At 56.6% G+C, this 12,172-nt stretch overlaps 1 protein-coding gene across 1 annotated transcript; it reads left to right on the plus strand.

Annotated features, from left to right (window-relative positions):
• The first annotated feature begins 3,901 nt into the window (after positions 1–3,901).
• On the plus strand, positions 3,902–7,971 carry LOC116459999 (putative uncharacterized protein encoded by LINC03040). The gene is given in 8 exon segments (XM_058432249.1): positions 3,902–3,997; positions 4,313–4,439; positions 5,359–5,405; positions 5,408–5,435; positions 6,001–6,048; positions 6,051–6,145; positions 6,148–6,636; positions 7,804–7,971. Coding segments are annotated over 8 exon segments (1,083 nt in total). The 5' UTR covers positions 3,902–3,916.
• Positions 7,972–12,172: the final 4,201 nt, after the last annotated feature.

Raw genomic sequence — 12,172 nt, forward strand, 5'->3', positions numbered from 1 at the left:
GGGCTGCCAGCACCTTGGTATTTCTCGGCTTGTAGCTGCATCACTCCAATCTCTGACTCCATCATCACATGGCCTTCTGCTCTGTGTCTCCATGTCTCTGTTTTCAAATCTTTTTCTCCTTATAAGGACACCAGGCACTGGATTTAAGGCCCACTCTAATCCAGCAAGATCTCATCTTAATTTGATTACATCTACAAACACCCTATTTCCAACTACGGTCACATCCCCAGGTACTGGGGGTTAGGACTCCAACATATCTTTTTGGCAGGGATGGGGGGGCACAATTCAACCAACAACAGTGATTATGGCTGTGTGTCTGTGTAAGACTGAGTGTGCATGAGTGTGTGTGTATTAATGTGTATACGCGTGAGGGGTAGTGAGTGTGTTATGCGCACGTGCTTGTGAGAACATGCCTGCGATGGTGTTTCTCGGTGCGCTTATGTGGCTGTGGGCATGTACATATGAGCATGTGTGTATATGTGCTTCTGTTTCCATGACTTGGAGACCCTGCTGGATGAGCTGAGAAGGGCAGCAAGGCAGGACGGTGGCAGCAGGTTGAAGAGGTGCTTGGGGCCAGCCAGGTGAGCAGGCAGGCCTTGCCTCATGAATCTGGAAGAGTAGCTGGTGGATACAGACCCTGAGAAACAAGGACAAGGATGTTTGTTGAGCTGGGGTACAGGCTGGTAGGCCCAGGCAGTAGCTCCTGACAGCAGTGCCTGTTCCCAGGTCTTCTTTCAGGAATATTCCTAGAAGCCCCCTCCACCCATGCTCCTGACCCTTGCATCCCATTTGCCTGGACAGAGAGGCACTGCCTGACTCCTCCCTTCCCAGGAATAAAAGTCAGCACTCAGTTACCTATCGTGCCAGCCAGGTAGGGGCGGGGCAGGTAGCCAGCCCTTCCCTAGCCCCACCCCCAGCCTAGTCCAAAGTAGCGCCCAATCACCCATCCCCATGTCCTGCCATGCCTCTCAACTTGTATCTTGCACCTTGGCTGGGGCTGGACCCCAGAAATCAAAGAAAAACGGGGGGAGCATGTAGCAGTCAGGTAAGGTCCAGAATGAGGGCTTCTCATCTCCCTAGGGCAGCTCTCTTAGGCAAGCCCACCATCAAGTGACAGGATATTGGGAAGGTCTCCCCATAGCAATGTCAGCTCAGGGCCTGCTCTGAGCCAGGTTATCTTATTTAAATTTCACAATCAGGCCAGGTGTGGTGGCTTATGCCTATAAGCCCAGTATTTTGGGAGGCTGAGATAGGAGTGAGAGGTGACAGCGTGCTGGCAGTCCTCACAGCCCTTGCTCACTCTCGGCCCCTCCTCTGCCTGGGCTCCCACTTTGGCGGCACTTGAGGAGCCCTTCAGCCCGCCGCTGCACTGTGGGAGCCCCTTTCTGGGCTGGCCAAGACCAGAGCCGGCTCCCTCAGCTTGCGGGGAGGTGTGGAGGGAGAGGCACGGGCGGGAACCGGGGCTGCGCGCGGTGCTTGCCGGCCAGCGCGAGTTCCGGGTGGGCGTGGGCTCGGCGGACCCCAGAGCGGCCGGCCGGCCGGCCCCACCGGCCCCAGGCAGTGAGGGGCTTAGCACCTGGGCCAGCAGCTGCTGTGCTCAATTTCTCACCGGGCCTTAGCTGCCTTCCCGCGGGGCAGGGCTCAGGACCTGCAGCCCGCCATGCCTGAGCCTCCCCCTGCTCCGTGGGCTCCTGTGCGGCCGGAGCCTCCCCAACGAGCGCTGCCCCCTGCTCCACGGCGCCCAGTCCCATAGACCACCCAAGGGCTGAGGAGTGCGGGTGCGCGGCGTGGGACTGGCAGGCAGCTCCACCTGCAGCCCCGGTGTGGGATCCACTGAGTGAAGCCAGCTGGGCTCCGGAGTCTGGTGGGGCCTTGGAGAACCTTTATGTCTAGCTCAAGGATTGTAAATACAACAGTCGGCACTCTGTATCTAGCTCAAGGTTTGCAGACACACCAGTCAGCACCCTGTGTCTAGCTCAAGGTTTGTAAACACACCAGTCAGCACCCTGTGTCTAGCTCAGGGTTTGTGAGTGCACCAATCGACACTCTGTATCTAGCTACTCTGGTGGGGACTTGGAGAACCTCTGTGTGGACACTCTGTATCTAGCTAATCTGGTGGGGACGTGGGAAACCTTTGTGTCTAGCTCAGGGATTGTAAACGCACCAATCAGCACCCTGTCAAAACAGACCACTCGGCTCTACCAATCAGCAGGACGTGGGTGGGGCCAGATAAGAGAATAAAAGCAGGCTGCCTGAGCCAGCAGTGGCAACCCGCTTGGGTCCCCTTCCACACTGTGGAGGCTTTGTTCTTTCGCTCTTTGCAGTAAATCTTGCTACTGCTCACTCTTTGGGTCCACACTGCCTTTATGAGCTGTAACACTCACCTCGAAGGTCTGCAGCTTCACTCCTGAGCCAGCAAGACCACGAACCCACCAGAAGGAATAAACTCCGAACACATCCGAACATCAGAAGGAACAAACTCCGGACACGCTGCCTTTAAGAACTGTAACACTCACTGCGAGGGTCTGCGGCTTCATTCTTGAAGTCAGTGAGACCAAGAACCCACCAATTCCGGACACAGGAGGATCGCTTGAGCCCCGGAATTCAAGACCAGCCTGGGCAACACAGCAACACCCCATCTCTACAAAAGTTGTAAAATCAGCTAGGCGTGATGGGGCGCATCTGTAGTCCTAGCTACTTAGGAGGCTAAGGCGAGAGGATCACTTGAGCCCAGGAGGTTGAGGCTGCAGTGAGCCATGATTGCACCACTGCACTCCAGCTGGGGTGACAAAGTAAGACTGTGTCTCTAAAAATAAATAAATAAATAAAAATAAAATAAATTTGATAACCAAGTTTAAATAGTGTTCTCATTATTCCCACTTTACAGATGCAGTCACTGAGGCCCCAAGGAGTTAAGCGATCTGCCTAAGATTACATGCCTTTGTTTATATGTGTTGGAATTTTTCAATTCTCTCTGGAAATCCACATCCTCCACCCCCACCCCAGACTCAAACACAACTGCTCCCACCACGGCCCACCTGCGCACCCCACACATATCCTTGAAGTGCAGACTTCCTCCCATCCTTCCCCAGGAAGATTCCCTGGTCTGTGGGGTAGTGAGTGTTGGGGTGGTCTCTCCTTCCCTCCCATGCTTCTAGATTCCTCTGTAGGGTCCCGGTTTTGTTTTTGGTGTGGCAGTAAGCTCACTGCCTTTTTGAGTACTGTATGTCAGTGGGTTTGCATGCACACACCTGGAGGAGGGATATGTGGGCATGAGGGGTATCTGGGCAAGTGGGCTTACTTGCCCACCTGGGGCACATGTGGGTACAGTGCAGTGGAGCATGCATTGCCTAGTTTGTAACCGTGTGTGTGCCTAGACACAGGCGAATGAGCCCATGTGGGTGTTCATGAAGGGCCTGCCCCCTGCATGTCTGGGGGTCTGTAGAATGAGTCCCCATTTCTCTCCCCTTCCCAAATAACTGCCACCATCTTCAGTTCAGACTCCTGGGCCCCAGGTAAGGGGCTGGTGAAAACCGCCTCTGACTGGGGACAGAGACACCTGAGTCTTAAGCCCCACCCAGGCTGCTAGTGCCCTTGAGCAGGCATCACCCCACCCAGGCAGCGGGAGTGTCCTCACCCAATGGGATAGGGTGACATGGGGGAGGAGGTTTGAAGCAGGGAGAAGGCAGCGAGGCTTTCAGCTCCCTAGATGGGAGGCTCATTACCCTAGCACTCAGTAGGTTGTAGGGAAGAGGGACTGAGCCAGGACTTGGCACTGACTACAAAGGGTAGGGGCAGCCCCCAGCACTCCCGCCGCGGCAGGCCAGGGGAGGGGCTGTGACGTTTGGTGGCCTCATGCAGCTGAGAGGAAGTAGCTAATTGCCAACCTGATGACTGGCGGCTGAGGAGTGGGGTGATGATGCCACTGGCAGAAGCAGGCGCCCTGGCCCAAGGAGGAGGCCCTTCAGCGACGGAGTGGGCCTGCATTCTGCGGAGGGTGAGACTGAGGTGGCTGCAGTCAAAGGAGAAGGGGGCAGGGGTTTGTTGAGGCTGTGACCGTGGGAAAGCGCTTCTCCAGGGCTTCCCTCAGCTTCAAGGGGAAAGAGTTCAGAGGCCCTGAGGGGATGAAGGGACCTGTGAAGGGGCTTCAGGGGATGGGTTGGGGGGAAAGAGGTTCCTTTTCTTGCTCCCCTTCTGCCTATGCTCCCCCAATGTTCCTGTCTTTCCCCTCCCCCACCTTAGCCCCCTCTTTGGCCCCTGTGGCCAAAGTTGTTGAGGAAGGAGGCAGTAGATGGAGGACTCTTTTCACCAGAAGACCCCCAGGCACAAGCAGCCCACCTTACTGATGGTCAGAGCATCCAGAAGAAGTGGCGAGACTTCAGCTGTCCTCAAAGCAGGAAGACAGAGTGTTTCTGGCAGAAAGAACAGCACAAGCAAAGGTTAGGCAGTGGGGTCTGGAAAGGCTGGTGGAGGACTGGGGCTTGGCTTCAATGGTTATGAGAGGAGGTGGGCAGGATGTTCTGCACCAAGGGCCACACTGTCCCTTCCTGGAACAAACAGTGGGTACCCAGCACCCAGAACTTCTCCCACATGATGGCCACCGCCTCTGGCCCCGGTAGACCTGGCCCTCAACTGCCTGAGCAAGCCTCACAGGATGGGGGACCCCACCCTCATTATTCTCAAGTGCATCAACCCCAAAGGACTGAAGCCCTGAGTCCCAATAAACAGGTCCCATCAATCTGTAGGTCAGTCCGCTGGGCCCCTAGCACCCCCTATGGGCAGGAAGCAACACTAATGGAGGAGGAGCCTCCAGCAGCCTGGGGTGGGGTGGGGTGGGGTGGGGGTGGGAGAGTGAGACGTGAGGGAGGAGACAGACTTGCCCTCTAGGAAGCGGACAGACCATGCCTCAGGAAACCCCAGTGTCACAGGTCACAGGCACTGACCTTGAAGCGTTACTCTCATGGGCGAAATTTAGCCCCTGTCCTCAAGAAGCTCCCAGTCTGATGGGGGACACATATAGTGCTCTCAGAGCTGCCTTCTTTAGGGTGAAACTCAGCATCTGGCTTCAGGAAACTCCCAGTGTAAGGGGAGAGACACGATCCTGCCCTTAGGGATCTCTCAAATGGGGGAGACCCACTGGATTTTCGGGAACCATCAATCTGTTTCCAGACATGGATTAGACATTTCAGTGCCTCAAGGGCTGCCAGGAAAAAAAATACAAGACGTCCAATTAAATTGAATATCAGATAAACAACGAATAATATTTTAGCATAAGTCTGTCCCATACAATATTTGGGACAGACTTATACTATTTAAAGTATTCAGTTTAACTGGACGTCTTGCGTTTTTATTTGCCAAATCTGGGAACCCTAGGTGACTCCAGTTTGAGGGAGGAGAGAGGACACCCCCCCCACACCCCAGACATAGGAAAGCAGGTAAACACCTCGGCGTGCTCGTGCTCCGGAGGGCAGGGGTGGGGCAGGAGGAGAGTCCTGGGGCTCCGGCTTGCGGCAGTTTAAAATTCCTTCCAGGCCAGAGCCCTAATCCCTCGGTGCACAATGGTCGCCTTCTCCCCCGCCGCCCGCGCCCACGCCCTCCCCCGCGGGGCCGTGGCAGTGCCACCAAGGGCCTCTTTAAGCCCCTTTGAAGCCGCGGAGCCCCGCGCCGCGGGAGGCCCCGCCGCTATGCCAGCTATGCCAGCTATGTCCCTGCTGCCGCCGGCCGCCACCGCTCCCCCATTAATGCTGGCTAATCTGGCTAATAAATAAACTCCCCTCCCAGCCCCAGCCCCAGCCCCGCGCCGACTCCTCCCCGCCCCCGCAGAATCGATGTCAGGGCTCGACTAGAGCAAGCGGCCCCACTCCACCCCACTCCCTCGAGATGTAGCTGACGTTTTTCCTTATGGCTGCCCTAGGTCTGTAGCCCGTCTGTGATTCTCGGGGACACGTGGGATTTGGGAGGTCTCCGCTTAGCCACTGCGTTTGCCTTCCTCTTTTCCAGTCCACCTGCGCACCAGGAGCAGGACACGTGCCTGGGTGCAGACGCTGGCCTGATGTCGCGGAGGACTCGCGGGCCGGTAGAGCGCGCGGAGGCGGCGGGAGGAGACGCAGGTCACGCCCCCTTCCCACCGCCTCCCGCCGCCGACGGGGCGCGCGCGCGCCGAAGAGCCCGGGACAGGTGACTCCTAGGGGACTGCGTCTGCGCCTCCCCCGGCGGGAGTCCCTTCTTCGCGGCCTCTGCCGCCCCCTGCGTCCCCTCCTGGGCTTCCGAGAGTCTGACTCAGCCAAGCCGGCATCGCTTCGCCTCCTACAACACACCCCGAGCGCGAGAAGAAATTACAGGATTGCAGGGGCACGGCTAATGTGCTCTAATTACCCACCGCCGCTGTCATCCGCGGCGCTCCTCGGCACTGGGCCAACGCGCCGTAACAAGGACGCCGCTCCCCGGTCCCGGAACCCTCCCTTCGCCACCCCCCACCCACCCACCTCGCGGTCCCCAGGACCACTGGCTGCCGACTCCTGCCGCCCTCCGGGACTGCTCCTCAGTCCCAGGAGAGCTATAAGGCCTCATTGCGGGGCAGAATTTAGGGAGACCGAAGCGGGCCCCTCCACTCCCCTAAACCTACAGTCCTCGAAGGTCTCTGCTGGAAGAGACTGGGAGAGTGGGGAGGGGCCAGGGACCTATTTCGTTGACAGAAACACTGAGGTCTATTGGAAAGTTAGCCTTCACTGGGAGGAGTGGCAAAGGCACGCAGGGCAGCAGTACCCTCGTTTGGCACTTGAGGCACGGAGAAGGGAAGGGAAGTCCGCCCAGCCAGAACTCCCAAACCCGCTCGTTTAACAGTGGGTTTATGAGCAGCACGACGGACTCCCTCCCCTGGCGGGGAAATTACCTTCCTGCCAAGAAAGGTGACATCCCCGCCACAGACACGGAGGCCCCGCCCGCTGGCCAGCTGTGGGCTGCTGGTCATAGAGCTGGTGAGGAGTGAGGTGGCTCTGGCCTCCCATGTCGGGTACGGTGAGAGAGGCCCTGAAGATAGAAGCCAGACCCAAAGGCCAGAATTAAAGGGGTAGCTTGGCCATCAGCTCCTTCCCCCAAACCAGGCTCAGAGCTCTCCTCTATCAGGAATTCTTTCTCAGGAGGTCCAGGGGGTTGCAAACTCATGGCCTTGGGCCACGTTTTACCTTCAGTGAGGTTTTGTTTGGCTTGCAATGAGTACATGGGTTTTAGGTTGAATGTGAGAGCCTGCAGACAACGTGGGTTCTCCGACTGCCCTCCCGGTGAATGTGGACCTCTGATTGAGACCAGCCCGCTGGGCCCGTGCCTTCATCCTTTTCCTCAGGGACGGAATCTTCGTTCCCATGATTGCTGCCCCTTTGTGGTCTGCACGTTTCTTAGTAAGCGTGCCCGGTCAAGGGTCTCTGGGAGGCCCCTCTTCTCTGTCATCATCAGGCCCCCCCCATGCGGTGGCTGTGGTGGCTGCACATGCTCCCAGATACCCGTCCGGCACTCCCTTTTGTCATCTTGAGTTTCAGTCTGTGACTTGGGTGGCACCCTATCTTCTCCAGCAGGGATGGCAGCTATTTTTCTGCCATGAGACTAGAGGTTGCTTGAGAACAGGAAATTGGATCTCTCTCTTCAGACTGGGATTTCACTAAGGGCTGGAGAAGGGGGGAATATGGGAGGATTATCTTCCATCACAGGGAGCGCTCTGAGGGCAGGGCTGTGTCTCCGATTCAGACTGATGGTTCCCTGAGGATGGGGCTGCTTCTCCCCTCAGACTGGGGCTCCCTCTCCCGTCAGACTGGGGCTCCCCGAGTCACGGCTGTGTCTCCTCTCAGACTGGGGCTCCCTGAGTCAGAGCTGGGGCTCCCCTCAGACTGGGGCTCCCTGGGTCAAGGCTGTGTCTCCCCTCAGACTGGGGCTCCCTCAGGACAGGGCTGCATCTCCCCTCAGACTGGGGATCTCTGAGGACGGAGCTGTGTCTCCTCTCAGACTGGGGCTCCCTGAGGATGGGGCTGTGTCTCCCTCAGACTGGGACTCCCTGAGGATGAAGCTGTGTCTCCCCTCAGACTGGGGCTCCCTGAAGAAAGGGCTGTGTCTCCCTCAGACTGGGGCTTCCTGAGGACGAGGCTGCATCTCCCCTCAGACTGGAGCTCCCTGAGGGCAGGACTGTCTCCCCACTTCAGACTGGGGCCTCCCCCAGAGGACAGGGACTGTGTCTCCCCTGGGACTAGGTTCTTTGTGTCTTCTGCATCAGACTGAGATTCCCATGAGGACAGGGCTGTGTCTCCCCCTCCATCTGGAGCTCCCTGAACGCGATGGCTTCTCCCCTCAAATGGGACATTTGCACCCACCCCACCCTCCGGCTCGCCATGGCGCCCAGGCATTCCTCCCAGGACACCATTTGTCACGCTTTGATGAATGAAACCTACTAAGAATAACTCAGTCCTTGTAGACTCTAAAGGACAGGGGGAGGGAGAGGGAGGAGGCTGGTGATTGTGGGGGTGCTGGGGGAGGAGGGACACAATCCATTTATTCAATAGCATTTCCTGGGTGCCCAGCTGGGCACTGGGGGAGACACAGTGAGTGCCACAGAGCCCCCTACTGTGCCATTTCTGCCACTGACAGCCAGGGGTGTCCACAGGACCCCTGAGAGAGAAAGTTCGGGCCCCTGCTTCACAGCCTTCCCACCCCAACAGTCATTACCTCAGGGTCAGCCGGTCCCCTCCATGCCAGTCATGAGCTCCCTCTGCCCCTCCCTTCAGTGGAGGGGAGACTTCGAAATCAGGTGCTTGGGGTGGGGGCGCTGCTCCCAGTGGGGGTGTGAGGAATCCGGAGGACGAATCCCTGTCCCCCACCCTCCCCCTTCTCTATTCTTCCTTACCCTGCCCCTTTCCACTCCAAAACCTCAAGCCTCTAGTTCATATTCGGGTGACCTTTCCAATGCAACTGTTCTCAGGGGGCCCTTGGGAGCCGGGAGGCTGTGACCTTAACCCACTTCTTTGGACAGTGCCTTCCTGGCACTCCGCCCCCACCTGCCACCTCCTGAGAGGAACATTTCGGCCGGTCTTGGCAAAAACATCAGTCTATGATCCAGGCAGCCTGGTACAGTACCAGCTCTGCCACTGACACCACTGTGACCTTGAGAAGCCATTTACACATATGGGCCTCAGTTTCTCCATATGTAAAATGACTTTTGTTTAGCTTTCCTGATTTTCAAACCTTTTTTTCAAACAATGAATCCTCTTGTTTAAATTGTAAATCATGTGGCACCTCTGTTCTCTGTAGTAACATAGGAAAAAAGTTGAGGATTCTTTGGTCAAAATAGGGGTGGGCTTCATGCCCCAGCGGTTAGTCCATGACACATGAATGCACACATACGTGTGCACACAGATCAGCTCCCGGGCACTGCAGAGTCCATTTCACAAACGTCTGAACCCTGAAATCGTTTCCTGCTCAAACATTCTGGGACCCTGACAGGACTGGGAGCTCTAGAACCAGGGGTGCTGACAGCTCTAAGGAGGAGGCTGTGATTTCGGACCCCTGGGCCTGGGGCTGGGGCTTGAGCCAGCAGGGGTTCCTTTCCACACTTGGGTCCAAAGTCACTGCCTGGGCAAACCCTCACTGCCCTCTGCCCTCCCCACCCATCCAAGCCAGATGTCAGATAAGCTTGTCTGATGCTGAGCCCCCTTAGATGGGTGGCGGGGGCCAAGTGGAGACAGAGTGTCCTTCCTCAGTGGGGAGGAGGCAGCAAGTTGGGTGTCAGGCTCTGGGAGTTCTTCTCTGGAATCCCTCACATGCCTCAGAGGAGGGTCGAATGGTAGGGTGGGAGGACCAGCAGGGCCCTGCAGTGGCTGAGGGCTAGGGGCTGATCCCAGGAAGCCCAAGGCGGGCAGCATAGGTAGGGGAGACTCAGGGAGCTGCACCACACTCCATCTGCAAGTGTGAGTGAGAATTTGATACCAACAGGGAACGCAGGTAGGACAGGGCCCATCAGACACTGGTGACAGGAAGGCAAGAGTGAAGAGAGGAGAAGGTACAGCCCAGGGAAGAAAAAAGTCACCAATAAGAGGCAGGCCTAGGCCTGGGCTCCCAGCTTGGGGCAGCAGAGCAGATCCCTTCAAGGGAGAAACCACAGATATGCCCCAACCTCTCCTTGATGCTGTGAGTCGGGGGTGCTTAGAAAGACTCGTGTTCAGTTCCAGTTGCCCAGGGTCACCACGAAGGAGGTGCTGCCCGCTCCCTTGCACCCCAAGCAACCTGCATCTGCATGCCCTGGAGAGGCCATTGCTCCAGATTTCCCTCAGGGAACATGACTGGGGAGCTGCTGTGAGAGTTTTCCCTGAGTCCCCACCTCGGGGGACTCGGTGTACAATGAGGGAAGGGAAGAGGTATTTCACTGACTTCTGTCCTTCCATCTCAGACAAAGACTCTCTCTCTCTCTCTCTCTCTCTCTCTGGCATTTGTCCCCAGGGAGTGCCTAGAGACTTCAAGCCTTGGCCCTGGAAACTCCTAGACGGCAGCTATGTTGCCAGGCACAGCTCTGGGCACTGAGGCTGCAGCAATGAAAAAATCAGCCAAGTTCTCTGCCTTCATGGCGCTCACATTCTAGGCAGGGAAAGATGATCAACAAGTGAAAAAATCATAAAGCTCATGTCATGGTGTGGCAAGTATTAGAGTGGAGAGTGATGGGGTGGGGTGGAGGCGCTGTTTTATATGGGGTGGTCCAAGAATATCTTTGTGAGGTGGTGACATTTGAGTGGAAACCTGGACAGCAAGAAGCTAGTCATGCTTTGGGGTCAAAAGGACTCCAGAATTTCTGTTTTTTAAACAGAAAACATGTGTTTACCCATAAACATTAAAGGGCAGGGAAATTAGAACTATGCTTCTGGAGCACCTATTATATGTCCAGCACCATGATGGAAAATTCATAGACATCATTTCCCGTCGCCCCCTTCAGACCCTGTGTGTCACGTAGCATTGTTTTCATTTTACAGATATCACATGAGAAATCCAGAGAGATTATTTCATGCATTTAATAAAATTTATTGAGTATTCACCTCTGAAAACGCTGTAATAAATCCCATGTGGACCCTGCCCTCCTGGAGCCTACAGTCTGTGAGAGCGAGAAGGGTCAGGGAGGGCTTCCTGGAGAAGTCCATGTCTAAACTGAGCCCGAAAGGATGAGGAGGGGATGACAATTGAAGTGAGTTGGCGGGGCCAGAATTTGAGGCAGAAGGAACAGCCTGCACAAAGGCCTGGAGCCTGGAGCACATGGTTGGTTCCCTGCAGTTCCAGCAGGGAAGTGAGAGTCGTGCAGGATGGCCCAGCCGGAGCGGGAGTGGGGCAAGCTAAGGCTGGGGGGCTGGCTGGGGCTGGGAAAGAGGGGCAGGGTAGGTCTGGACTTCCTTCATGGGAGACCATGCTACGAAAGGGTTATAAACAGAGAAGTAGCAGGGCCAGGTGTCTCTTTAAAAGGCTTCCTGTGGGGGCTGAGGCAAGGAGTGGGCTGGGGGCTGGGAGAGGGGGTGTGACACCAGCAGCAGTGAGACTGGTGGGCAGAAGTAAAGGACTGAGGAGGGGGTCCTGGCCAGGTTCCTGAGGAGGCTGGGGTGGTGAGTAGGACCCTGCAGGCAGGGCGGATGGGCCACTTGGTGTGGCTCTTAGGCAGGGCAGGGGAGTGGAGCCCTAGCCAGAGCTCTGATGACCTGGCTACCTCCAAGTGACAGGGTTACCAATGGCAAAAGGTGGATGCCAGCCAACAGCAAGGCCTATCAGGCAATTCCCACAGGTTCACACACTGCACCCACATGTACACTACACACAGGCATGTGCACAGCACACAGACACACAGATACACATGCATCTGGCCCCACTCCCCCATCTGTATTGATAATGGCCTGGGAAGGGGCACGGGAGCTGGGGCAGAGATCACAGAACAGCAGCACTTTGCTTAGCTCAGGCCTCAGGCCCTGTGCACCTCTTTCTGGAGCCCCAGGGCAGATGCCACTCCATAGCTCAGGCCTGTAAGTCCCCCAACTCCTCTATGCCCTGAGAACCTGCTTGTAGGTACCTAATCTAGGATAAGCAGACACCCTCCTGGTCACATTAACAGGGAATGCATCCCTGGGCTTCACAGCCAGCAGCAGAATCCAGACTCGGAACGGAC

The sequence above is a fragment of the Hylobates moloch genome, unplaced genomic scaffold, assembly GCF_009828535.3.
Source record: "Hylobates moloch isolate HMO894 unplaced genomic scaffold, HMol_V3 SCAFFOLD_20, whole genome shotgun sequence".
Lineage (NCBI taxonomy): Eukaryota > Metazoa > Chordata > Mammalia > Primates > Hylobatidae > Hylobates > Hylobates moloch.